The sequence below is a fragment of the Suricata suricatta genome, chromosome 17 (assembly GCF_006229205.1).
Source record: "Suricata suricatta isolate VVHF042 chromosome 17, meerkat_22Aug2017_6uvM2_HiC, whole genome shotgun sequence".
NCBI classification, from domain to species: domain Eukaryota; kingdom Metazoa; phylum Chordata; class Mammalia; order Carnivora; family Herpestidae; genus Suricata; species Suricata suricatta.
In genome coordinates this window covers 8,216,561-8,242,802 of record NC_043716.1, presented here as the reverse complement: position 1 = coordinate 8,242,802, position 26,242 = coordinate 8,216,561, and the positions used below count along the sequence as shown (strand labels likewise).

Sequence of the window (26,242 nt, the reverse complement as noted above, 5' to 3'; positions counted from 1 at the left end):
GGGCACCTGGGTGGCTCAGTCCGTTGAGCCTCCGACTTCAGCTCAGGTCATGGTCTCACATTTGTGGGTTCAAGCCCCGCGTTGGGCTCTGTGCTGACAGCTCAGAGCCTGGAGCCTGCTTCAGATTCTGTGTGTGTGTCTCTCTCTCTGTCCCTCCCCACTCATGCTCTGTCTCTCTCTCTTAAAAATAAATAAAGCATTAAAAAAAATTTTAATGTGATTTTAGTATATTCTAGAAACAGAGATGGGAAAAAATCTTTTTGGAGCATATTATCACTGGAAAAGGTGGATATCCAATTAGAACAAACACCTAATAGGTTAGGAAGCACTGCTACTAACACTAAGTCAAATGCTTTCAATTTGTAAATTTTCAACGAAGATTAATTTATGTGACTGTTTGTTTTTATGCACCCCCTTCCACTTTTAAACAGGAGAGATTTACAAATAGTGTTTGAGCATCATGGAGCCTCTAGGTTCTACATTAACGGCAACTTATGCCCACCCTAAACCAACACCAACCAACTTTCTACCAGCCGTCAGTACTTTGGCATCAAGCTATAAGGACCGCTTCCCTCACTCCAATTTAACCCATCCCTTGAGCCTTCCTTGGAGACCAAGCACGTACTACAAAGTGGCCTCCAACTTGCCAACCTTGGGCCCGTACTGCACCAGGGCTCAGAAGGTGTGTGAGAGCACCATGCTTCCCTTCGTTTCCAACAGAACCACTCTCTTCACAAGGTACACTCCGGATGATTGGTACAGGTCCAACCTAACCAACTATCTCGAATCCAACACTTCCCGACATAATTCAGAGAGGCTAAGGGTAGATACATCTCGCCTGATTCAAGACAAATATCAACAAACAAGAAAAACTCAGGCCGACTCCACCCAAAATTTGGGAGAAAGAGTCAATGACATAGGATTTTGGAAATCTGAAATCACTCATGAGTTGGATGCCATGATTGGAGAGACAAATGAACTCACTGATGTTAAGAAAAAATTGGAGAGGGCCTTGATGGAGACAGAAGCCCCTCTTCAGGTAAATACAAAACACTACAAATGTATGATTGTAACCCACTGGTTGAATTACTGAGGTTATTACCTATTGAATTATGTTTCCCTTGAGCTGTAAGAAGCCAACCTCCTATCAATATATCTGTAATTAATTTCACAATTGGTAAATCCATTACCAGTTTTACACTTTATACAGAAAAACCATTTAAGTAGAAAGAATTCCTAATGCAAAGCAAAGGAGGCTAATTAGAGAGATATTATTATTTTTTTAAATTTTGAGAGAGAACGATAGTGTCAGCAGGGGAGGGGCAGAGAGAGAAGGAAACAGAATCCCAAGCAGGCTCCACACTATGAGTGCAGAGCTCAACTCAAGGCTCAAACTCACAAATCGTGAGATCATGACCTGAGCCGAAATCAAAAGTCAGATGCTTGACCGACTGAGCCACCCAGGTGCCCCGAGAGACATTTAAAAAAATTTTTTTAATGTTTTATTTATTTTTGATACAGAGAGAGACAGGGCATGAGAGGGAGAGGGGCAGAGAGAGAGGGAGACACAGAATCTGAAGCAGGCTCCAGGCTCTGAGCTAGCTGTCAGCACAGAGCCTGACTCGGGGCTCGAACCCACAAACATGAGATCTGATCTGAGCCGAAGCCGGCCGCTCAACCGACTGAGCCACCCAGGTGCCCCGAGAGACATTTTTAAAAAATTTTTTATGTCTTTATTTTATTTTTTGAGAGAGAGAGAGAGAGAGAGAGAGAGAGAGAGAGAGAGAGAGACAGAGTGTGAGTGGGGGAGGGGCAGAGAAAGAGGGAGACACAGACTCCAAAACAGCTCCAGGCTCTGAGCTGTCAGCACAGAGTCTGATGCGGGGCTCGAACCCACAGACCGTGAGATCATGACCTGAGCCCAAGTTGGATGCTCAACCGACTGAGCCCCCCAGGTGCCCCCTGAGAGACATTCTTAAGACACACAGTATTTTATGGTGAGAAAATGACATCTTCCCATCTATTAAATAGGCTGCTTGGTCATTGGTGTCCCATTATTTGAGGGAAAAAAGTACTGTTCTTTTAATGTGTCTCATGAAATGCCCCCTGTGCACACATTGATCGCTTTTCAGGACCCGGTGAAACGTTCGGGGAGACCATCCGAGGAGACAGAGTTGGATTGAATAGAGAAACGGGCCAGAGTCGAGCCAGTTGTAGTGGTCGCGGGGGCAGCATTTAGTTTGTTGCTGGCCTCTGGTTTCCACTCACCCCCAAGTGTGTGATGGAGGGGGGCCCTCCCAGCTCATTCTCCCTCCCACCCTTGACAGAAGACATTCTGTATTTGAAGACGCACAAGTCACAGAAATTATTTCCGGAAACGTATATTGATGAAGCTAACACCATTTTTCTTCACGTTTATATGGCTGACTTCCACCTTTGCAGAAGGTGTTTGTTATGACATGCGCGGCAGAAGGGCTTAGAGGATTAAGGAGTTAGAAGTCTAGAGGGTTGAAGAATTGTTGGAGACCCTGCACATTGTTACTTCCTCTTGTGGGCCCCCTCCCCCACCAAACACAAACGCACATGAACATGCACAATACCAGAAATCCCAAGAAAGAGGGACAGTACATGAATGATGTCCTTGTAAATTAACTTGTCATGGAATGTTTTTTGAAGATCGGAAGCCGTTCTGCACTTTCTTCGTGCTCTGGCTCATTTGGAGGACTCCTGGTCTGTCCTGCACCCGCCTGACCCACCCCACTTCAGAGTATTCTGAAAGTCACAGCCACTTATGCTCTGAATTTCCAGAGGACGATTCAGTTTTGTCCTTTCACTAGTAATCCTTTCAGTGAAATGGGTCTAATTTGAATATTTTTTTTACAGTTTTTGTCCAGATATTTACTCCCAGCACAGTGCGAAAAGGTCTTGGTTAAGATTTGTGTTTGTTGGGCGTCCGACTTGAGATCAGGTCATGATCTCACAAGTTCTTGGGTTTGAGCCCCATGTCGGGCACTGTGCTGATAGCTCAGAGCCTGGAGCCTGCTTCTGATTCTGTGTCTCCCTCTTTCTCTGTTCCTCCTCCACTCATGCTCTGTCTCTCTCTCTCAAAAGTAAAAAAATAAAAAACATTTAAAAAATTTAAGATTAGAGTTAATCACATGAGCAGATGCATCTCAGAAGGGAAAATACATATGGTCAACTAATATAAGCAAAAAAGTTAAAATTCAGTAATAAAAATGCAAATTAAATCAATGAAGTATCCATCTTGGCCTGTCATATCTGCAACAATGAAAACTGATGACATCTAGAGTTGACCAAAGTACAGGAGATGGATACCTTTCTATGTTGCTGGTAACATTAGTGGAATCCTAGTAGACTGTGGATTAATAGAAACTTATGAAAAGCAGGTTAGTAACATACATTAGACTAATCAGAGTTCCCTTCAACCGCTTAATCCATCTTCTAGTAAATGTGACTTTTACTATTAAAAAATATGCATTCACTGAAGAGTTTGTTCAGTAATACTATGTCCAGATTATAGTGTACATACTATTATATTTTATGCTTAAAAAATTAAGATTATACAGTTGTTCCATGTCACAAAATAGTCTTTGGAAAAGAGTATTTTAACATTTACATAATGTTCTTTCATACATAATTTATTGTTAGCAATCCAAGCTGTTTTCCACTGGAGTCATTAACCTACTTTGTCTCAAAGAATATTTTATGACCGGAGCCTACCGTTTAATGTCAGTCCTAAAAAGCATACTCTAAAATGGTAAGGACTTTATAACCTTTTTTAAAAAATTAAAAACAACAAATAAAACAGTGATAGGAATATGGCTAGATCATTTTCTACTTTTCTATGTTTTTGTCTTTAATGGACAAAGCATATTATTTTTATAATTAGGAAAACAATAAATGGAACTTAAGAAATAATCACTTAGATTTTTGGCTACACAAATATTTGGCATTTTTAAAGGTAATTTGTTTCCTCCTCATCCTCAGTAGAAAATATATGGATGGAAATAATACTACATTTCAGGTTATTAAAATATTTCCATAGAAGAAATTAAATGCTAAGTAGTTTTCTCAGATGCTAATTTGTGGAAATCATGTAAATGTCATATGCTTTATATTGTCAACTTTCCAAATTAGAATTTTTTTCACACTAGTGTGAAGTGCTAACTCTACCTTTAAACATTTTTTTAATGTTTTTTTATTTTTGAGAGAGAGACAGAGAGACAGAGTGTGAGTGGGAGAGGGGTAGAGAGAGAGGGAGACACAGAATCTGAAGCAGGCTCCAAGCTCTGAGCTGTCAGCACAGAGCCCAGCACGGGGCTCAAACTCACGAGCTGTGAGATCATGACCTGAGCCAAAGTCAGGTGCTTAACTGACTGAGCCACCCGGGGTGCCCCCCCTTTTTTTTTTCTTACTTTTTAAAAAATGTTTGTTTCTGAGAGAGAGAGAAACAAAGTGTGAGCGGGCAAGGAGGAAAGAGAGAGGGAGGCTAACTCTACCTTTTAAACTAGCCATAGGGATTTTCTTAGTTGTCACAGTGGGTCTCATATTTCCAAGAAAATGGCTTAGAAATTTGGTATTGGGCATATCCATTGACTTGTTTTAGAAACAGGTCCTTAGAGCTGCCGGTCACTGAGTTTAGTTAGTTTGGATTAGTGCTTTCCATTCTTTGTGTATCTGTAGGTAGCCCGTGAGTGTCTATTTCATCGAGAGAAGAGAATGGGAATCGATCTAGTTCATGATGATGTGGAGGCCCAACTACTGATGGTAAATATGGGGGAAATGCATCTGTAATGAGAAATATAGTTGCAACCATGTGCTTAATGTATAGAGACATTAGATAAAACATTAAATATATTTATATTAGTTATGTTATATTTATATAATTAACATATAAATTGTTATAAAATAATATAATTATAATTTATAATATTAAAACATTACATATTAAATATAGTTGCAAACATGTACTTAATGTATAGAAACATTAAATGAAAAATGATGTTACACGGAGTCATTTATAAGTAAGCAGTTATAGTATCAAATGTTTATAGCATTTACAAAAGACACCTTTTTTTGGTTATACATGTAATAGATGATCACTGAGAGAATTTGAAAGATCAAGAATAAGATAAAGAAAGATAAAATTCATCTGAAGTTCAGCTGGACAGAAATCACCTTTAATTTTGGAGAATTTCAATTTATCCAGAGAATTTCAGAGAATTTCTTTTTGTTAGTCATACTTATACCACCCAACTTAAAGACACACAAACAGGCCTTCAAGCTTAAAATTATACTGTATATACAATTTGAATTGTGATGATTTTCCTCCTGGATAAATGATCAATGATATTTATTCGTAAATATGGCTGTAGGGAAGATACCACCATTCCTTTTAAAGACTTTATTTTTTTTTTTTAGAGAGTTTGAGGTTCACGGCAAAACTGAGGGTAAGGCATAGAGATTTCCCAGTTAGCTCCTGTCCCCATACGGGCACGGCGTCCCCACATTACCAACATCCCCCACCAGAGTAGTGCATGTATTACAACTGACAAACCTACACAGATCCATCATTATCGTCCAAAGTCCAGTTTAGCCCTCAGGATTCACTCTTGGTGGTGTAGATTCTGCAGGGTTGGACAAAGGTATCCGTACCCATCATTGCTGTATGTGGTATTTTCACTTCCCTAAGAGTCGTGTGTGCTCTGCGTATCCATCCTTCCCTTCCAAAAGTGCTTTATTTATTTAAGAATTGTATTGGGGTCATTTTCCCATAGCATTAGATATAGATGAAGGTGTGATATTAATGGTTACATTGTGTTCCACAATGTCAAGGTGCTATCATTAAAAAAAAAAAATCAATCCTCTCTTTCTGAATAGTTAAGTTGTCTCCCTTTCTCACCCCCCCATTATTTTTGCTATTTAATAACTGCAGTGTACAAAAATATTATTATTGATAACTGTATGTCTTTCTGATTATTTCCTTAGAATACATTTCAAAAGATGTGATCGATGTTTTAAAAGGCATATGCATTCAAGAAGTTTTGATATATAGCCAAATTGCCATCTAGAAGCTGATATATATGTACTACTATCCTGATTCGCCTTTTAGACTCTCTTCCAAACTGTCCACCAATTACATGTGATTTATTCTGAGTTCTCCGGCCCTCCCTTCCCAGACTTATCCCCCAGATTTCTGCCATGCCTTAAGATGTCAACCACAATGTGCCTTGAGCACTTCCTAATCTTTTTTGGGGGCCACCCTCTCCAGTGTGCCTTAGTTCTGTGTCCCTAAGTCCCTGCCAAATCTATTTCTATTGGGATTATAACCCTGCCACCCCCTCACCCCCGCCTCTTTTGTGGTTCATATTTATGAAGCCTAAAAGTGTACTTTTCTTCTACCCTGATGCCTCCAGCCTTCCCTTTCTGGTTTTGGTACCACAGTTCTCCGGGCACTTGTGACATCGCTCGCTGACCGCCGTCACCCTTTGTAATCAGTTTCTAGTTCCTGTAACTTATTTCTCCGATTTGCTTCTCCCCCTCTCCTTTCCATTCCATTCTCCTTACTGTTCCTCCTTCCTAACTGGTTGATGTGATTCCCCAAACATCTTCCCTTCACTTGGATCCATACTACCCATGATTGCCAGAGGTTCCGTCCGCTAAAAGCTCTTCCCTGACTCCCCAATTTCTAGGACCTTCTATTGTTTGGCTCATTACTTCTCAGTCTCATTTCCTACTCTGACTTGCTGAATTTCTGCTGCAGGAAATCAATTCACTATCCCTGAACCAGCCTGGCTGGGTCCTATCTGTTTGCCTTTCCGTGACTGGTCCTTGGTAAAAGATACATCCTTGGTAAGAAAGTCAAGAGGACTAGCTTAACAGCCTGGTCGTCAGTAATTTTATCGTCACAAGTAAGCAGCGTCCCTTTTAACATTGCATTAAATTATTTGTAGCGATCTCTTGCCAGGAAGGATAACAAGCAGAAGACTTTTCCTTGCTCTTTGTTTTTCTCTACTGCCTGATTCTCTGAAAGAAATATGAGTGGAAATAATAAACTCAGGAAAATCTGGCCACTACTGAGAGGCCACAAAATCTACTCTGTGAAAGCCACAGACTTCTATTCCTGCACATGAGCGATCAGGAACAGAATATCTGGAATGAAATAGCTTTACAGTGATGGGTCCATGATCCGCTGTTCCTTCCTTCCCTGCCTCGGATGAATCTCCCATCTTGAAAGAATCTGTCATTCACCTTATCATTCTAAGGGGGGAAGAATTTTCCAGAAAATATCCTTGGCCTTTTGTTCTCATTGATCCTAAGATGTTTTGTTTGAAGCAAAACGTACGTCAATTCTAACAGTTCATCAGAATATCTCTTGGTATTTACAAGATTTTTTTTTAACTTGACTACCTTTCGTGTGTTATTCTAGCTCTCAAACCTGGCTGCACCTTAGAATCGCTTGACAAAGGTGTTAAAAACATCCGTGACTGGGCCTGACCCCCAGGGGTTCTGATTTAAATCTGGAGTGGGGACTAGACATTGTCACCGGATAATTTTAACGAACAGAGTTAAGAACCGCCACTTTAAAACTACAAAAATATTGTCGATAGGAATTAATGACAATCTAAAGAAGTGGACATGCCATGCGTATGTATTAGAAGACTTACATAGTGTGAAGGTAGGAGTACTTCCCAATGGAATCCTTATCTAAACCCCCGCTGACTTCTTGGTAAAAATTGACAAGCTGATCCTGAAATTCACATGGTCGTTTAAGGGATTCAAAATAACCAAAAGAATATTGAAAAAAGAAAGTCAGAGGACCCATATTTCTTGACTTAAAAACTCACTACAAAGCTACAATACATGAGCCAGTGTAGTTGTGGCGATAAGGAGACATACAGATCAATCCAATGGAATTTGAGAGTCCAGAAGCAAACCCTCACTTCAACAGTCAATTCATCTGAGGTGCTGAGACAACTCACTGGGAAAGGAATGCTGTCATCAACAAATGCTGCTTGGACAGTTGGATATCCACCTGCGTGAGGCTGAAGTTGGACTCCTACATCGCACCGTATATGAAACATTGAATGAAAGCAGATCAAAGGCCTAAATGTAAGAGCTACAATTGCAAAGCTCTTAGAAGAAAACAGAGGCGTAAATATCTGTGACACTGGAGTCGGCCATCATTTCTTAAATCTAACACCCAAAGCACAAAACACACACAACAGGAGAAAAAAAATAGATCAATTGAACATCATCAAAATGAAAAACTTTGATGTCTTTAAGAATTTATCAACAAAATGAAAAGACAATCCACAGAATGGAAGAAAATCTCAAATTATCTAACTGATAAGGGACTTGTATCTCTAATATATAAAGAATTCTTAACACTAAAGCTAAAAAAGCCCCCAAATAACCCAACTCAAAATGGGAGAACAGAGAGTTCTCCAGAGTGAAGATAGACGTGGCGAACAAGCATAGGAAAAAAATGCTAATTAGTTCATCAGGGAAATGCAAATAAAACCACAATGAACAGCCACTTCACACTCCCTAGGATGGCTCTACTCAGAAACACAGATAATAAGTGCTGGTGAGACTGTGGGGAAATTAGAACCTTCAAACACTGCGGATGGGGATGTAAGATGATGCACCTGCTTTGGAAAATGGTTAAACGTAGACTTAGTTGTCTTATGACCCAGTAGTTCCACTCCTGTGTATCTGCCCAAGAGGAAAAAAAATACATGCCTGCTCAAGAACTTGTATGTGACTGTTCATAGCAGCATTATTCATGACAGCCATTTAGAAACTATACAAATGTCCGTCAGCTGATGAGTGATACATGAACTGTGGTACAGCCGTACGCTAGAATGTCGCTCATCCGTAAAAAGTGCTGAAACATTCTACTACATGCATGATCTTTGAAAATGTATGCCAAGTGAAAGACGTCAGCCACAAAGGACTACATATTGTAGGATTCCATTTCTATGAAATGTCCAGATCAGGGAAATCTATAGAGACTGAGAGTAGATTGGTGGCCTGGAAGAAACAAGCTCGGGGGATTGGAAACTGGGGGTAACAGTAAAGGGATATGTTGTTTCTTTGCGGGGTAATGAATATGTTCTCCAGTTGGTTCTGGTGATGATTACATAACTCTGAGTATACTAAAAACCACTGAACTGTACAGTCAGATACATGAGTTCTGGTGTATATAAGTTCTTTCTCAATATATCTGTTTTTTTAAACAACTACCACCACTACTTTGGAGGTTTAATCAATTTTAATCTCTAGACCAACATTTAGACTAGTAGTAGAGGCTGCTTTACATCCAAATAACTATATCTGCAACTAAATTAATGGTTCATGAACTGAGGGGTACCTTGGTCATTGCCAAGTAATTTAAGTAATGAGTGCATCCGTATCTTACTCCAGGGAGTAGTATTAGCATATCTTTTTACCAGCATGAGTCTAACTTTTTAGAATAATTAAATAAACATCAGCAAAACAAGACTTAGTCTTAAAAGACCTGCTTTTCAAGAAGGTGGGTGCCTTGAAATATTTTCTCATGAATTCTGTCGACTCTCACTCATATTCAATCAGTGATACCCATCAAATTCTTACAGAATGGATTCTCTTGGGGAATTGTTCAGGGTACCATCTTTCTGGTCCTCCCAGACCAGGCTAACTCCTTGAACTTTTTAAAGCCAAATGAACCTCTGAGTACATTTGAATTGATAAATTAACACCAGGGACAGTTTCAAAGGCCTTTGGTTTTAGGCATTTCCTCTTTCCATGAACCCTTCTCCCCATGGCCATCTGACGCTCACCCTATGACATTATTTAAATTCAAATATAGAAATTATTGCTGAAGAATTTTTTTTAGCAGAGTTTCATTAAATGCATTTCCCCGCTAAAGTCTTAGAAACTCCCACTGTGTGTCTTGTGTATACACAGTGTAAAAGCTCATAGGATTTGGGATGTTAGGTAGCATTTTCTAAACAGTATTCCATGCATTCTTTGCTAATTCCTTAGTGAAATAGCTACACACACACACACACACACACACACACACACACACACACACATCATAGAGACAGATGAAGATTGAACAGCACTGAAAACCTAAGACTGATGCACCTGACCCCTGTGAGAATGTGTGAGAAACCTTTGCCACCTGTAAGGGGGGCAAGGGAGGGGGAGCCTTGATGACAACATGTGGTAGGAATGTAGTTTGTCACTTACTCCATTAACTCAAAGGATCAAAGAATAGGTCAGTGGGATTATCACTGAAATAAACTAGAAGCATATTTAATATTTTTATGTGAAGCAATACACATGTGAAGATTAAGAAGACTAGAGGCGTCTGGGTGGTTCAGTTGGTTGAGCCTTTGGACCCTTGTTTTCAGCTCAGGTCATGATCCCAAGGTCATGGGATCAAGCCTGGTGCTGAATGTGGAGCCTGCTTCAGATTCTCTCTTCCTCTCTCTCTTTCTCCTTCTGCCTCTCTCCCCAGCTTGTGTGCTCTCTTCTCTAAGGAAAAAAAATGGGCTCCTGGGTGGCTCAGTTGGTTGAGCATCTGACTTTGGCTCAGGTCATGATCTCACACTTTGTGGGTTTGAGCCCCGCGTCAGGTTCTGTGCTGACAACTCAGAGCCTGGAGCCTGCTTTGGATTCTGTGTCTCTCTCTCTCTGACCCTCCCCAACTTGTGCTCTCTCTCACTGACAAAAATAAATAAACCTTAAAAAAAAAAGAATAAGAAGACTGTATCTTTGAGTAGTTACTGATATTGGAGTGAAGAAGTCAAATTAATGAAGGCAGAGACCAAAAGGGGATATTTAATAGCTTGGACATCACAGAAATCACAAATGTCTACATATCAAAACCATTATGCAAAAATATAAAGGCAAGGGACAGACTGGTTAAAAGTACACATATATTTTAATACTATCTATATATTTATGACTTCTATGATGGGAAAGGATTGAATTCTAAATATAAGAATCCTTATACATTAATAAGAAAAAAACACCAGAAAAAGTGGAGAAGCAGGTAGTTCACAAAAGAAGAAAGTCGAATGATGAGCAAATACGGAGTCAAAATATGAACCTGCCCACTTCACCACATGTGCTGTTTGGGGGAGGGGTCCTACCTCACCGGTAACAATGGAGAGGATCTGGTGGTGAAGTTATGAAGTGTACTCTCTAATTGTCACTAGGCACAGTTTCTCTGAAGGGCAATTTGGCTGTATTTGTCAAAACCTCGACAAAAAGCATACCCCTTGGTGGTATCTAAATATTTAGTGAGGTGGTTCATCACAGTATTTAATGCCACGGGGAAATGTTCAAGGTACGAATGAACAGGTTGGCCACGAACCGATACACATAGTGTGGTCACTGCGTGCTTGAAGTGGCAGCAACAACGTGTGTACTTTTGAAATGTCTTCTTGGTGCTATTTTGTGTTTCTGGACTTTGTTACGTGAATACGATCTCAGCGGGAAGCGAGAAATGTTTATTTTAAGCGTCTGCGATACAACAGATGCTCTGGAATAGTGTATACATCCTGGGGTATCAGAATGCCATGCGTGTGGTCAAGAGAGAGGCTACACAAGTGTGTATGTGAGTGTGAGAGCTGAGCTGCAGGCAGGGCAGAGGGAGGGCTGGTCTCCTGGTCTGGAAGTCAAGTTTCCATTTGGACCAAAGAGCTCGGTCCGCTGGAGGTTACATGCCCCGCTGGAGGGAGGCCCTTTATTGGCTGCTTCTTTCCCTCCCCGGTTTACTTATTATTGTCTTGGAAGAATAGTTACTGTAAAGGAAGCCTGCATTAAATTCAACAGGCATTAAATTCCCCAGAAGTTACGTATTTGATTATTGTTTGATTGTTTTCATTAAGGACCAGAGATAAAAATAAAAATCTCACAGCTTTAGCCCTGTCCCAACTTGTTCCTTAATATAAATTTCCTACAGTCCTAGAAAGGGGAAACTCTCGTTCTAATGTTTAGATTGCAGTGTCAGGAGGGGATATGGGTAAATAAGTGGAGGTGAAAACTGTTCTCTTGTTTGATTTGACAATTTTTTTCCAGGAACCAAGTTTCCCTTTACTGATGTTCTGTTACGTTGCTGGATGCTACACTCGCTGATGAAAACATTAATGTGTTTTTCTTTTCAATCGAGTAGGAGGCTGATAATATTCTGTGTTGTCAAGAAAGGATGAAGCTGCATTTGGATAAGGCCATTGCTCAACTTGCGTAAGAGTTGTAACCTGATATACAACATAAAATCATGTTTCCAAACTGTGCCATTGTGCCTCCCAACCAAATTTTCCTTAGCTTCTTATGTAAGGATTTGTTACAGATGGACACACATATATACTCACACATGCACACATATACATTTTTATTTGGAGGTTGAAATGAGTATTTGGAGGGCTTGCTCGCTTTATTTTTTAAATGTTTATTTTTGAGAGAGAGAAAGAGAAGAGAGTGTGTGCGCACAAGCTGAGGAGGGGCTTCAGACTCTGAGTTGTCAGCGCAGAGTCCTCTGTAGGGCTTGAACTCACAAAGTGTGAGATCATGACCTGAGCCAGAGTCATACACTTAACCGACTGAGCTACCCAGGAGCCCTGGAGTGCTTACTTTAAATTTATACCTAAATAAATTATTTTAAGATGCTAAAGAAAGGATTTCTGCCCTAATTTGGAGAAATGGCTAAGATTTCTTTCAACTCAAAAGTCTTTCAGTCTTTGATGAGTGACTTGTATACATTCAGCCCAACCGTTGGAAAAGTAATAAATTGTGACTCCTTTTTATGGTTATTTCCATAACTCGTTAAAGTCTCAGACTTCCCTGATTTCTCAGGGACCCTGGCACATTCTCCCCAGTCCTCTGCTTGCACCATTAGAGTACTGACCACTTCCCGTTGCATTGCCAATGTTCACCCATTGCACTCTCTACTAGGATACAAATTCCTCTTTTCTTGGCAATGGCAGATAGGAGGTATTTAGCATTTATAATGGGGATTGAGGCAAGGGAGAATAATAATCAAAGGAAGGTCTTAAGCAATGATAACAGATGTCAGTGTAGAAAACACATTGGTTAAGCCTCTTTCCTTACATGAATAGGAAGATTAATGTTCCTCTGGTTACGGTCATGTAAAGCAGCATCAAATACGTCACCCAAAGGAGAGGCTGCTTCTGCTTATATTCATGTTGCCAAGGATAAGGTGGAATACCCCACAGGAATACAGGTCATAGACGTATCCGTACGGACGTGTTTGCTCTCTGTGTCCATCAGGATTGATGCTCTGAGGGTTGGCGAGGTTTAGATGGCGAGGATCTCTCTCTTGTTGTGACTGGAAGGGCTCTTCAGTCCAGAAGTATTGAGGAGAGGTAGAAGATGAGTTAAGGATGACTGACTACACATGGTTTGGTTGGCTGTATGCCGTTTTCCTGAGCTATAACTGCAAGGCAGCGCCGTTCTGATGTTATGTCTTGGCTTCTGTTTGCTAGGAATCACAGAACCACAGTTTAGCGTGGTTCACAGAATTGTGTCCTGTTTTCTTCAGGCCCAGTTCCCAATCCCATTTTCTTTATAACCTCAAATCTTGCAGCTCATCTTCCATGTTCTTCAGGCTTCTTGCCCAGATTGTTTTGCTGCAGAACAGCCACATCTTCATATCAGTCTCATTTATAAATTGTCTCATTCCCGGCTCTGTTCAGGCCTTTGCAGAAAGTTCTGTCTCCATGCATGCACTTGTTTGGAACCTTTGTTAGTGATGCTTTAAAGACCTTGGCTTTCATTTCATACACAATGAGCAATATGCCTACCTCGTTTCCTGGGGAGGTTTCTCCAGGATTTGTGGGGTTGCCTACATGGTCCTTGGGCTTGGTCCAGGAAAGGTGATGGGTGGGGAGTTTTGTAAGTCTATTTGCTTTGGAACACACAACGGAAGCCTCAGCTTGGATCTCAGTTGAAAATAGAGTGTCATTAGGCACCAACATGGCAGCAAAGATTTTCCCCATCTTGGGCTATAAGATAGGTTGATCGGGTGCCACCTCCACCACCTTCCTAAGGAGGTTCTGAGGTCAGGTCAGAAGAAGTCCAGGGCACGTCATCCCAAGAAAGGAAGGCTATCGGGCATCTTGGTCCCAAACCACAAATGAGAAAGACCTTAATCCTAGAGTTTAAACACAATGACCTGAGGCAGAAGACTGAACACAGAGATAGCAAGGGGAGGCAGCTTCCTCATATTTCACCTTTTACATGTATTTTAGAGTTCCCAAAATTGTTTTAGGATTCACGAAATGCACACTACTGACATGTTGCTACCCTCATTTCCATTTTAAAGGAAGAGAATCCACTCTGATAGTTCAAGGGACTTACTGAAAGTTACAGGCAGCTGGAATTAGTCTATTCAATTTAACACCGGTTCTACCAAATGGTGTCTCTATGCCAAGACCGTTCCATGTGCCAGGAATACCGAAATGATGATGACCATCCAGCTGTCCTGCATTTTCAAATACTATTTAGATGCTAGTGATTTCCTCAATTTTTATTTCCATCCCAGACCTCTCTCCCAAACTCCAGAACACTCCTTGGTAGCTTCACTTGGATGTTTAATGGACGCTGAAACTCAGTGTATTGGCTGAACTTCCATCCTCTTCCCAGCCTACTTGCCCATAGCTTCAGCCATCTCTGTTGATGGAATTCCATTATTCCAATTTACTCAACTTCAGCTCTTTGTTCTCCACTGATGTTTAATTTCCTAGGAGAGTCTCTTGGCTCTGTCTTTAAAACACTCAGAATCAGAGCACTGTCACCTACCCCATTGGTCAAAGCCACTATTATCTCTTGCCTGGGTAACTAACTGTACCATCTGCTCATGAGTCTACCCTGTCCCCTTCTGTCTCTTCTCAACCCAGCATGAATTAAAATTGTAAGTCAGCAGTCTCTCCCTTCACTCAGAGGAAAACTTGACTCCTTCCAATGTCCAGCAGGGTCCTGCATGATCTGTTTCTTCCTCCTGCAAGTCTTTTCTCAAACATTGCCTCCTTAAGGAGTCCTACCCTGACCATCTTATTTAAATCATCACTCACACTCTTGTTTCCCTTTCCCTGCTATGTTTTCTGCATTGTTCTGCTAACATATCAGACGATTTGCTTATTTCTTAAAAGTATTGCCTGTCTCCTCCCTGTAGAATGTAAGCTTCTTTAGAGAAGAGATGTTTCCTTTGTCCATTGACCTCAGGCTTGGAGGACAGTGCCTGACGTGTAGTGGACACTCAGTAATTTGTTGAATTAACTACTGCCTGAGCAAACGTGGCTCACCCATCACACATGTCCACTTCATGGGCCTATCTCTTTGGTGGTGAATTGCTGGGTCTCTTCTCTGTTTGGCAGGGCAGGATGCACCATGCATCTGAGAGCTTTTTCCTTCCCAGAAGGATGACTGCTGGAGCACATGAACCTGGGGGCCACCGATTCCTGATTTCCTTTCACACACTCTGTCTCCTGCCCCAGAGCTTAATTTTGACTCTTAGTTTCTATCTCTTGGCAAACTTCTTAGACCTCATGTGACCACAAACTGAGGTCACTTTTAGATGGATGGAGGCTGGCTCTGAATGTCTCAGAACTTTCAGAGAGTGGCAGTCAAAGAATGGATGGATTAGGACATAGAAGAGGGAAAAGAAGAAGGGAAGAGAGGCATAGGTGTGGACAGATTACTTTAAACAGGATCCTGCCTGGAGCAGTGCCTGTGTTAGGAAGTTGGGCCCCAGCTTCGGGGCTTCAGATACCTACCTTCTGTTTATCTACACCTCTTCTCTCCCAAGCCCCACCACACACCATGGGAGGGACAGTGTGGACAGGGTTCTAATTACTCACAAGTATGGACATCTCCCAGGAGGGCTCCTTTTAATTGGGAAGCTAGACATGGTGTTCATGAAGATAGACCCAGACAGCAATGGTGGGTGGGTACCAGCACAGAAGGCCAGTTACTCCTCCTTGTATCAAATCATTGCCTAAACCTGAAGCTCCATCTCCACACTCTATGTTACAGAGCTAACAGAGCTTCCCAGCATGAGCTGGAGAAGGACCTGAGCGACAAACAGGCAGCTTACCGAATTGACGATAAATGCCATCATCTGCGAAACACGTCGGATGGTGTCAGCTACTTTCGCGGAGTGGAGAGGGTTGATGCAACGTAAGTCAGGCGTGAAGCACTTCTAGGATTTTGATGTCATTTAATTCATTCTCTCTCCCTTCAAAATGATGCAGCCTACAGGTTAGAAGTGGAAAACATGGGAAGATAAGAAACACACCTTGCTTTGGATGGGTCTTCAGTAGGCATGCATGTTCCTCAATCAGGCCTTGATGCATCCTATGTTATTTTGTAAAAGAATATTTGTTGTTTATACTTATTGTGGTGAGCATTGAGTAATGTATAGAATCATCAAATCACCATATTGTAACCTAAAACTAGTTAGGGCATTGTAATCAACTGTACTTCAATAATACATATTTTTAAAAGCTCAAAAAAAGAGAGAATTTTCATTTATATTTCTAAGTATGAAAATAACAGCTACTTGAAGCAGAAACTATGGGGAGAAAACAGCTCCTTGTTTTATTGTCACTGCTATACTCTGGTTTCTCTTCAGCTCGTATAAATCTTTTGCCTTTTATTGTCACTGCTTGTTGCTTAAAAAGTTTTACTTTTTGGTTTTATTTATTTTGAGAGACAGAGACAGAGTGCAAGTGGGGGAAGGGAAAAGAGGGGGAGACACAGAATCAGAAGCAGCCTCCAGGATCTGAGCTGTCAGCACAGAGCCCGACATGCGGCTCAAACCCACGAACCGTGAGAGCATGACCTGAGCAGTCAGACGCTTACCTGACTGAGCCACCCGGGCAACCCAAAACTGCCTTTTGGTTTCAGTGTTGAACATTGAACTTGCTCCATCAGTGGTTTCCTTGCTAGGCCCCTGGATTCAGTCTTAGGTTCATGGTCTTTTTCTAATCATTCCTTTAAAAAAAAAAAAGAAACTTGATTGAGGTGAAATTCACCTACACTGAAATGTATTTGGTGTACCTTTTGGTGAGTTTTGACAAATTTCTATGCCTATGTCACCATGACCACGGTTGAAATAAAGAATATTTTCCTTGACTTGGGCACCTGGGTAGCTCAGTTGGGTAAGCATCTGACTCTTGATTTTGGCTCTGATCTCATAGCTCGTGAGCCCACATCAGGGATTCTTTCTTGGGATTCTCTGTCACTCTCTCTCTCTCTCTCTCAAAGTGAATAAATAAACATTAAAAAATGCTTAAAACATGCTCACCAGAAAGTTATTACTCTCTTCACTCTTTGCTGTTCCGATAAAGGGTTATTAACATATTACTGCTTTCATTAGTACTTCTTTGATTACTCCTCCTGAGGTTGAATGTTTTTTCATACATTTATTGGGCCAGTGAGACACATTTCTTATAAGTCAACACACCCATACCCTTCATCAATCCCTCAGGCCCTCCAATTGACAGAGGACTTAGTGTATGCTTTGGATTTACAGAAACTAAGCAGGGAAATAAGAAACAATTAAGAAAAGCTTTAAATAAGCTTTATTCTGATGTATATATTTCATGCAATAAAACTGGGATTCATTGCTCTTGGGTTTGCTGTCTCACAAAATAGAATGATTTTCTGCAGACTGTCTAGGCTCTTTCGTTGTTGTCACCAATGCATGGTCCTACTTTCTTCCCCACTCCCCTCCGCAGGATCTCAGTGCCCGAGTCCTGGGCCAAATTTACAGATGATAATGTTCTCCATTCCCAAAGTGAACGAGCGGCCTCTTCCAAGCTAAGGGACGACATTCAAAACCTCTTGGTTGTCACTGCCAATGAGATGTGGAATCAATTCAACAAAGTGAATTTGTCTTTCACCAATCGTATTGCTGAGACTGCAGATGCTAAAAATAAGATTCAGATTCACTTAGCGAAGGTAAATCAAGCACCCATGATGCCCCTTGGCTGACCCAGATAGATGGAGTAGGGGACTCTGAGATCACAAATCTCTCACCACTGCGTCTGAGATGCCGTAAGGCACGTGCCTCCTACAGACTGAGAAAAATTAAAAACAGTACAAAGCACACCATTTATTTTAGTCAGGTAGCCAGGTGTCAAAATGAAATCAGAATCCACTGGGTTTTTGGAATACAAAGAATGCACTATGCACGGAAAGGTTCCTAGTAGTTAATAGAAACAAAAATATTATGATTAAAGTTTAATGAATCGCTGTATGTCACTAGGAAGCAAATTTATTATTAGACCATATGGCAGGAATATTTTTTGCTCAATTATTTCAGGCCCCTTTTCTGGAATACAAAACCAAATACAGGAAATGATTAGGTGGTTCAGAGTGTTTCTGATATTGAACTTCTTAAAGTGCTCCAAGCACAAAGGTTTTACGATGACAATAACATGAAGGATTGAAGCAGAAGTTGAGTGTTTCAAGAGAAACGAGTTCTTTCTTTCTTTAGCGTCTGTCTTGGAGCTGTTATTATTTCTGTGGATTATGCTGCGTGTAGGTTTTCATGTCTTATTTTAAGAAACTTATGCAGTCAGCCATGTTGTTGGAAGGCGGTATTATCCAACCAAGGGCCACATGCTCTTCTGGTTTCCAGCAATTGAAGTCCCTTCTCTTGGTGTCTTCTTTGGACAGCAAATATTTGTCCACCTGACACTGCGCTACCGAAGAGAGAAGTAGGATAGACAGTTTTGTTCCCAGGTAGCTTGTATGTGTGAAGCCGTGTGGACACGTGAAAAGCTCATGAACAATTAGTAACGAAGGAAAATTTATAAGCTGCGGCGCCAAATACCAAGTGCAGAAAGTGTTGTTGGGGTTCGGGGAAGGGAGAGAACATCCAGGCCGAGCGGTGTCTCCAGCGAAGCCGCAGGAGGTAGCCAATCAGAGGCGGAGCTCCGGTGTGTACCCGGATGGTGTGTGTCCTGGGAGGTGTGTTGGCGAAGGCAGGCTGGGGCCACGCCGTGGAAGACCTCAGCGGGAAGGTGTCCGCTGGGCAGACGAAGCTGTTCTAGAGGCCTCTAGAAGGCTGATGTGTTGGAGTCCCTTTGTTCAACAAGTCTGTGTTTGCCTCTGCATCAGCTGACTAAGGCTGTCATAGCAAACCAGACAGACTGGGTGGGTTACACGACAGAAGTCCATTTCCTCACAGTCCTGGAAGCTACAAGTCCAAGATCAAGGAGGCAGCAGGGTAGGGTTGGTCTCTTCTGAGGTCTCTCTCCTTGGCTTGCAGACGGCCATCTTCGCCCTCTGTGCACATGCTCTTCCCTCCGTGCCTGACTGTGTCCCAATCACCTCTTCTTTATTTTTTAATTAAAAAAAAATTTAACGTTTATTTATTTTTGAGAGAGACAGAGCACAAGCAGGGGAGGGACAGAGAGAAGAGGGAGACACAGTCCAAAGCAGGCTCCAGGCTCTAAGCTGTCAGCCTAGAGCCCAACACAGGGCTCGAACCCACAGACCACATGATTGTGACCTGAGCCGAAGTTGGACACTTAACCGACTGAGCCACCCAGGTGCCCCCTAATCTCCTCTTCTTCTAAGGACAAAGTCATACTGAATTAGGACCTACCCTAATGACCTCATTTTAAAAAGTTTTTTTTTTTAATTATTTTTGGGAGAGAAAGAGAAAAAACACACGAGCAGGGAAGAGGCAGAGAGAAAGGGGCAAGAGAGGATCCCAAGCAGGTTCCAGGCTCCGTGCTGACAGCAGAGAACCTGATGACGGGCTCGAACCCACCAACTGCAAGATCATGACCTGGGCTGAAACCGGATGCTTAGCTGACTGATCCTCCCCAGCCGCCCCCCTAATGATCTCATTTTAACATAATTGCCTCTTTGAGAGGCCCTTTCTCCAAATGCAATCACATTCTGCGATGCTGGGGTTAGGACTTGGACACAGGAGCTTTTGGCGGGGGCTGTGGGGAAAAGAGCACTCAGGTCCTACCAGCTACGTTCGAAGCGCTACACTGGGTGCTCAGGCGGTAAACACACATGAGCACCACACTGGTCCTGCCATCTTGTATCTTAGAGAGAGAAGGCACAAGAGTAGAAAAGACCAGAAAGGTACAGAAAGAACTCCTTGGGGCTGCAAAGAAAACGTTAAGCATGTTCAGCAAAAGGAACAGTTGTTTCCATTAGTGAGAGAGGGGGATGTCTTCAGGGTGCAGGGAGCCCCTGAGGGTGGTTTTGGTGACAGGAATAGTGGAATGTCTTCAACGGGCTGTTGAAAGCTTGGGGGAGAGGTCAGAGCTCTGGCGACAGATTGCAGGGCGCCTGGATCACGCGGGTGTTGAATCCGTGGGGTTACATGGGTTCTGCAGGGGAGAAAGGATGGGGTGGAAGGGTGTCCCGAAGGTGACCCTCGCACTGGAAGTGATGCGAGGGAGCTACAGAGAGTGGCAAGGAATTAGGACAGCAGCTGGCCAGAGAAGAGAAGGGGGCGGATGCTGGGGAAGATCATTGCCCGCATTGAGAGTGCAATCTCACGAGGGCCACCGGGTCCTGGAATACGGGGCCTGCTGGAGCTTAGTTGGTCAAAGTGGAGGCAGTGGGCGAGGCTGTTGTTGGCTGCCTGTGGCCATGACCGTGAGGGAGGGGATGGGAGAGTACCAATCGGAGAATACCCAAGTGGGACTGGGTGGGAGAGGGTGGTGGTAAAGACACGAGGTTTCAAAAGAATTTGGGTGTCACTGGGTGTGCCTCCAGGCCTCAGGAGGGTGGTTGAAGGGGTGAGGCATGGGCGGATGGGGAGAATTGGGAGCACAGAGGTCAAGGTCGTAGAAGAAGGCAGAGTTGTCAGAGTATAGGAGAAGAGACCAGGGAGGGACCCAGCTGGATGGGATGTGGGGGACCGTCTTTACGTAAAGAGAATAGAAAATCAGGACCCCCACACTGCCCGTGCTCCTCTCATCCAAGTGGGACTCTCATAAACTTGCACTTGATTGGCTTCAAGGCAAATCCTTGAAGAAAAACACCTCTCTGAGGCCAGTAAGAAGATACAGAGGAAGGACGTAGTGATGGAGGAGGAAAGTGAGCACCTCACGGCCTTACGCACACATGTGCGCTGGTAGATATTTAACAACAGGTGATCTAGGCGTTGTGGGTGGGGAGGAAGCTCCAATTTGCAGTATGTGCTCATTTCTATGGTGTAAATACTCTCCTCACCTGGCCCATCAGATCTGGACTTAGGAAGAGATGCCCACAGTCCACTCTCCAGAGATTTGCAGGGACGGGGCTGGGAGGGAGCGAGGGCCTCTGAGAATCCACCTCCCCTTGCCTCAAGGGCAAGAAGCCTCAGGCATTTGCTTCTCCTCCTACAGACCCTGCAGGAGATCTTCCAGACCGAAATGACCATAGAATCCATCAAGAAGGCCATCAAGGACAAGTCCGCCTTCCTGAAGGTGGCTCAGACCAGACTGGATGAGCGCACGAGGAGACCCAACATAGAGCTCTGTCGCGACTTGGCTCAGCTACGGTGAGGCGGGAGTGCACCCTTGGCCGGAGGGGCGAGCCGGGGGGACGCACCTGGGGGCACCCACTGGCTCAAGGGCGGCTCGTGCTCTTCTTGAAGCTGCTTCCTGCTCATTCTGCAGGAGCCTCTTCTAAAGAGCTTCTGATTATTCATAATGGGCATGAGGTTTCAACTAAGGAGGGTGGATAATGATTCTGGAGGGCGGGTAGTGGCGATGGAGACCCCAGTTTGAAAGTACTGAATGTTACTGACCCGTAGGCTTAAAAGTAGTTGAGATGGGGGCGTCTGGGCGGCTCAGTTGGTTAAGCATCCAATTTTGGCTCAGGTCATGATCTTGTGGTTTGTGAGTTCTAGTCCCGCATCAGGCTCTGTGCTGACAGCTCAGAGCCTGGAGCCTGTCTTCAGATTCTGTGTCTCCCTCTGTGTCTGCCACTCTCCCGCTCATGCTTTGTCTTTCTCTCAAAAATAAACAAACATCAAATGGTAAATTTTTTGTGCTGTGTGCATTCCACCACAAGTTTTTTTAAAGGAAATGATACCAATACCGAAGGCAAAAAAAAAAAAGTGATAATAAACAATTGAGGCTCATTCCCTGAGGCCAGTGGGGCATCCGGGTTCCTCTGCACTCTCCTGGAGTCAGGAGTTTCCAGAACACCTAGAAGTGTTATTTCCTGTGTGTATTTCAGAGCTTGGGACTCATTAGAAAAGGGACGTGTGGTGGCAGTCTCAATGACCCCTGTCAATTTGCTCTCACTCCCTTGCTCTCATGGGCATCTCCTGGCATTGAATATCTCCTCTGCTCATTAAGACCATTGCTGTGGTCCCCTGGGACCCTTTAGTTAGGCCCATTTCAGTTTGTTCTGTCCTCGGTAGAAATCGAAAACAGCTGGCCCTCTGCATGTCCCGCGCACACACGTAACAGGAAGACTCGGAGGCCACTAAACACTAGATGCTTTTTATGATGACGGTGATTTCAACTTCGAACATCCCTTTTCAGGATGAGTTCGTCAGGAATTGGGCAAAGCTTCCCCCCACCCCACCCCCTTGGCTCCACCCCACCTGCTGGCTTCCTTTCCGATTTTCCAACACCTGCCAAGTTTGCTTTTTCTTTCTGGATTGCGTCGTTGCCCTTCTCAGATCGGGGAAGGCTCCACGCAGAAGCACATCACATTTTATAGCAAAGGGGCTGCGCTGAGAACTTCCAGATTCCTTTCTGGGGCTGTGGGGGGGGGCACCTACTCGTCTTGTCTCCCACCTGGTTCCACAGTGGGGTTCCCTCACCCTCACGGAGGATTAATCCTCGGGATAAAACAACATCAAGCCCTGCTGTAGAAATGAGTGCGGGTTCCTCGGAAGGCAAAGGGGATCGTTGTGCGGCCCACGATGGTGAAGATGCTGAAGACAGTGCTGGCGAGAACAGAGCCGGCCCCATCCTCAGCCCAACACGACCCCATTCGCTATCCTCATTTTACAAATAAGGAAACCGAGGCAGAAGCGGGTTGAGTGACTTGATGCAGTAGAGACCCAGTTTGAGTCCTTGACTCGTTGCAGAGCCCTATTCAACCAAACCAACTACTGGCTGCTCCTCCCCCGTTTTTTAGGGGGATGGTTATTTTGCCATCCCCCCCTTGTCCCAATCTGACCTCCTCAACGCCCATGTGGAACGAGTCGGCAGAGAGAGATCATTACTGCAAAACACCCCCCCCCGCCCCGGACCATATGGACGTCGTATATGGGGGATGCTGAGAAGGATGCTTTAGAACGTATGCCGATGGCTCAGCTGCGTTTCTCCCGGTGGAGCTGCGGTGCATTCTGGGCCCAGCCATGTGGGAGTGCACCCAGGCTGGCCGCTTCCCGAAGCGGGTTCCGAGAACCCCTACTCATTCAGAGCCGGTTCCTTATTCAGGATAAGCTGACCTCCATCACCCTGGAGGCCAGTGTGCAGCATCCGTTTGCTTCCCCAGATGCGTCCCAAGTGCAAGCACGCCCATCTGGCCGGCCAGGATTTGATCACGGACTGTGGTTTTCTGCAAATATTATTAGGGGAAGCTGAGCCACGTTTCATTCTCTGAGAGTTTCTCTGCAGCATCAGCAGAAGGAGAGACGGGGACACATACATTGTTCAGGCTGGCATCGGACAAACACAGGGCTGTACCCGGGTGGCTCAGTCGGTCAAATGTCCAACTTTGGTGCAGGTCATGATCTCACGGTTCATGGGTTCGAGCCCCGTGTCCGGCTCTGTGCTGACAGCTAGCTCAGAGCCTGGAGCCTGCTTCCCATTCTGTGTCTCCCTCTCCCTCTGCCCCTCCCCCACTCACTCTCTGTCTCTGTCTCTCAAAATAAAATAAAGACATAAAATAAATTTTTAAAGGCTTTTGAGTCGTGGTCTAACTTGACGTTGGGCCAGCAGACAGGGAGGCATTGGCTTTTACTTCCTTCCCCCTTCACGGCTACGCAAAATTTACTCTCCCTTTGCTTCTTATAGAACCCTCAGTTCTGCCCCTTTCTTGACTTCGGGACAAAACCTACTTTTGTTTCCATCAAGATTTTTTGTGAAAGTATCGTTGCCAAGAAATACGGTCCTAGAGGAACAGCAGTGAAGTTCGGGATTATGATTGAGGGAGGGGATTCTTTTTCTTATTCAACCTGATCACGCCTCGGGCCGTGTCAATGAAGGAAAAAAGTAAGATCATGGACTCAGGGGAGTGAGGACAGAGAAAAATTGCAGTTTTCCTTTCAAGACTTTTGTTTTCATTTAAAGTTTTCTGAACGAGTTCTTTCAAAAGCAACGCTAAGCATTGTTGGCATCTTTGGTGGCAGGCCAGACTGGGCTCTGCTTAAATAACCTTGGTACATAAAAAAAATGACGGTAGCTCTATTTGTATTTGAATGCAAACTGTTTTTCAGTTCTGTAATTCCTCCCCAGAAATGAGTGATTTTAGCAGAACAGCTCTCTGGGATCTGCTGAGAACAAGGAAGCTGAGGGTGAGATGGGATCTTTATGGGTGAGAAGGGGTGCCTCGGTGGCTCAGTCAGTTGAGCGTCTGACTCTTGATTTCGGCTCAGGTCATGATCTCACGGTTCGTGAGTTCGAGCCCCACGTCGGGCTCTGTGCTGACAGTGTGGAGCCTGCTTGGGGTTCTCTCTCTGCCCATCCCCTATTCATCCTTTCTATCTCAAATAAATAAACTTAAAACATGTTTTTAAATGGTTAAGATGGTAAATTCTAGGTTGTGTGTCTTTCATGGCAATTAAAAAAGATACATAGCCTAAAAAAACTGCACATCTATCTGAAATTCAAATTTAACTGAGCATGGGGATTACAAATAGGAATGAAATGGTCTTTCCCAAGGGGGTCCTGTATGTGAAGCCAACTCCCAGGGTCTCTGCTTCTGCAGCGAGCTGAGAGGGTAGAGGCTAGAAATAGGACCCAGTTCCTCATGATGGCCAGTGAGGCTCTTTATTTCCTTCTTGGTTAACCGTGCGAAGCTTGTGAACGCATGTGGGCCGTGTGCCTGTAAAAGCACAGTTCATGGGTCCCCCGACTCAGTTTCCTCATCTGCAAAACAAGGAAGCCAGGCTTGATGGCTGCAAGGTTCTGAGAAGTCTGTGGGTGCCTTGAGAGAATGATTTTCACATGGTCTGGGTGCTCGGCTGTGATGGAGACACCCCTTTCTATCTCTGGGGATCCCGTATCTTTATTTTGTTCGTTGTCTCTGTTCTCTTTATATTACTGTATTTTTTTTTTTAAGTAGGCTCCATGCCTCATGTGGGGCTCAAACCAATGTGCTAACAACTGAGCCAGCCAGGTGCCCCTATAGGACTGTATATTTTAATTAACTCCGTGCACCTCCAGTCTGCTGACAAGTGAATTCCCAAATAAAGAAAACCTTAATATCAAATCACTCGTTATAATTTGGTAAATTTGGAGGTGCGTTTTCAATGCGACCTGGTAATTAAAAGCAGCTTATGGGGAGTTCCATGCAAAACTATAAGGAGAGTTACCGAAATTCCTTATGCCTCAGTTTTGTCATAAATGGGGATAATCGTAGTAACTGCTTTGTGTTGTTATGAAGATTAAACTGTTTGATCGTGGAAAGTACTTAGGTCTGCATATGCATATATATTTATATAAATACTGCATGTACACTATGTATATAATACATATATACTATACACTATGTTTATATATAGTTAATAAGTGTATTGCTATATTATTAAAATTTTTAAATTTTTAAAAATGTTTTTAAATTTTATTTTTAAAAATTTTTATTAAGTTTATTTATTTATTTTCAGAGAGACAGAGACAGTATTAGTGGGGGAGGGACAGAGAGAGAGGGAAAAAGAGAGAGAATCCCAAGCAGGCTCTGCACAGAGCCTGGTTTAGGGCTTGAACTCATGAACTGAGAGATCATGATCTGAGCCAAAATCAAGAGTCAGATGCCTCACCAACTGAGCCACCCAGGCACCCTATTATTGTCTTTTTATAAACTATTTTCTATTCTTTCTCTTGAGTGACCTCCATCTCTCCTCAGGGTAATTGACCAAATCAGTGGGTAAAGGGGACCCTACTTACTTGCTCCTCAGGAAGAGAAAGACTTTCTAAATACAAACACAATAGAAGGAATAGCGTGTGCACATGGTTTGGCTTACTGTAAAAAATTGAAATCATATATATAATAAAAG

The 26,242-nt window shown here is 43.3% G+C and overlaps 1 protein-coding gene across 1 annotated transcript in view; it reads left to right on the top strand.

The window, feature by feature from the left end:
• Positions 1-26,242, top strand: part of TEKT3 (tektin 3) — a 38,557-nt gene that overhangs the window by 10,801 nt on the left and 1,514 nt on the right. The window contains exons 2-7 of the mRNA XM_029927971.1: positions 432-1,039; positions 4,705-4,788; positions 12,194-12,264; positions 16,072-16,215; positions 17,778-18,000; positions 21,405-21,559. Coding sequence (XP_029783831.1) covers positions 461-1,039; positions 4,705-4,788; positions 12,194-12,264; positions 16,072-16,215; positions 17,778-18,000; positions 21,405-21,559 — 1,256 coding nt within the window. The 5' untranslated portion in view covers positions 432-460. The remainder of the gene's footprint in view (positions 1-431; positions 1,040-4,704; positions 4,789-12,193; positions 12,265-16,071; positions 16,216-17,777; positions 18,001-21,404; positions 21,560-26,242) is intronic.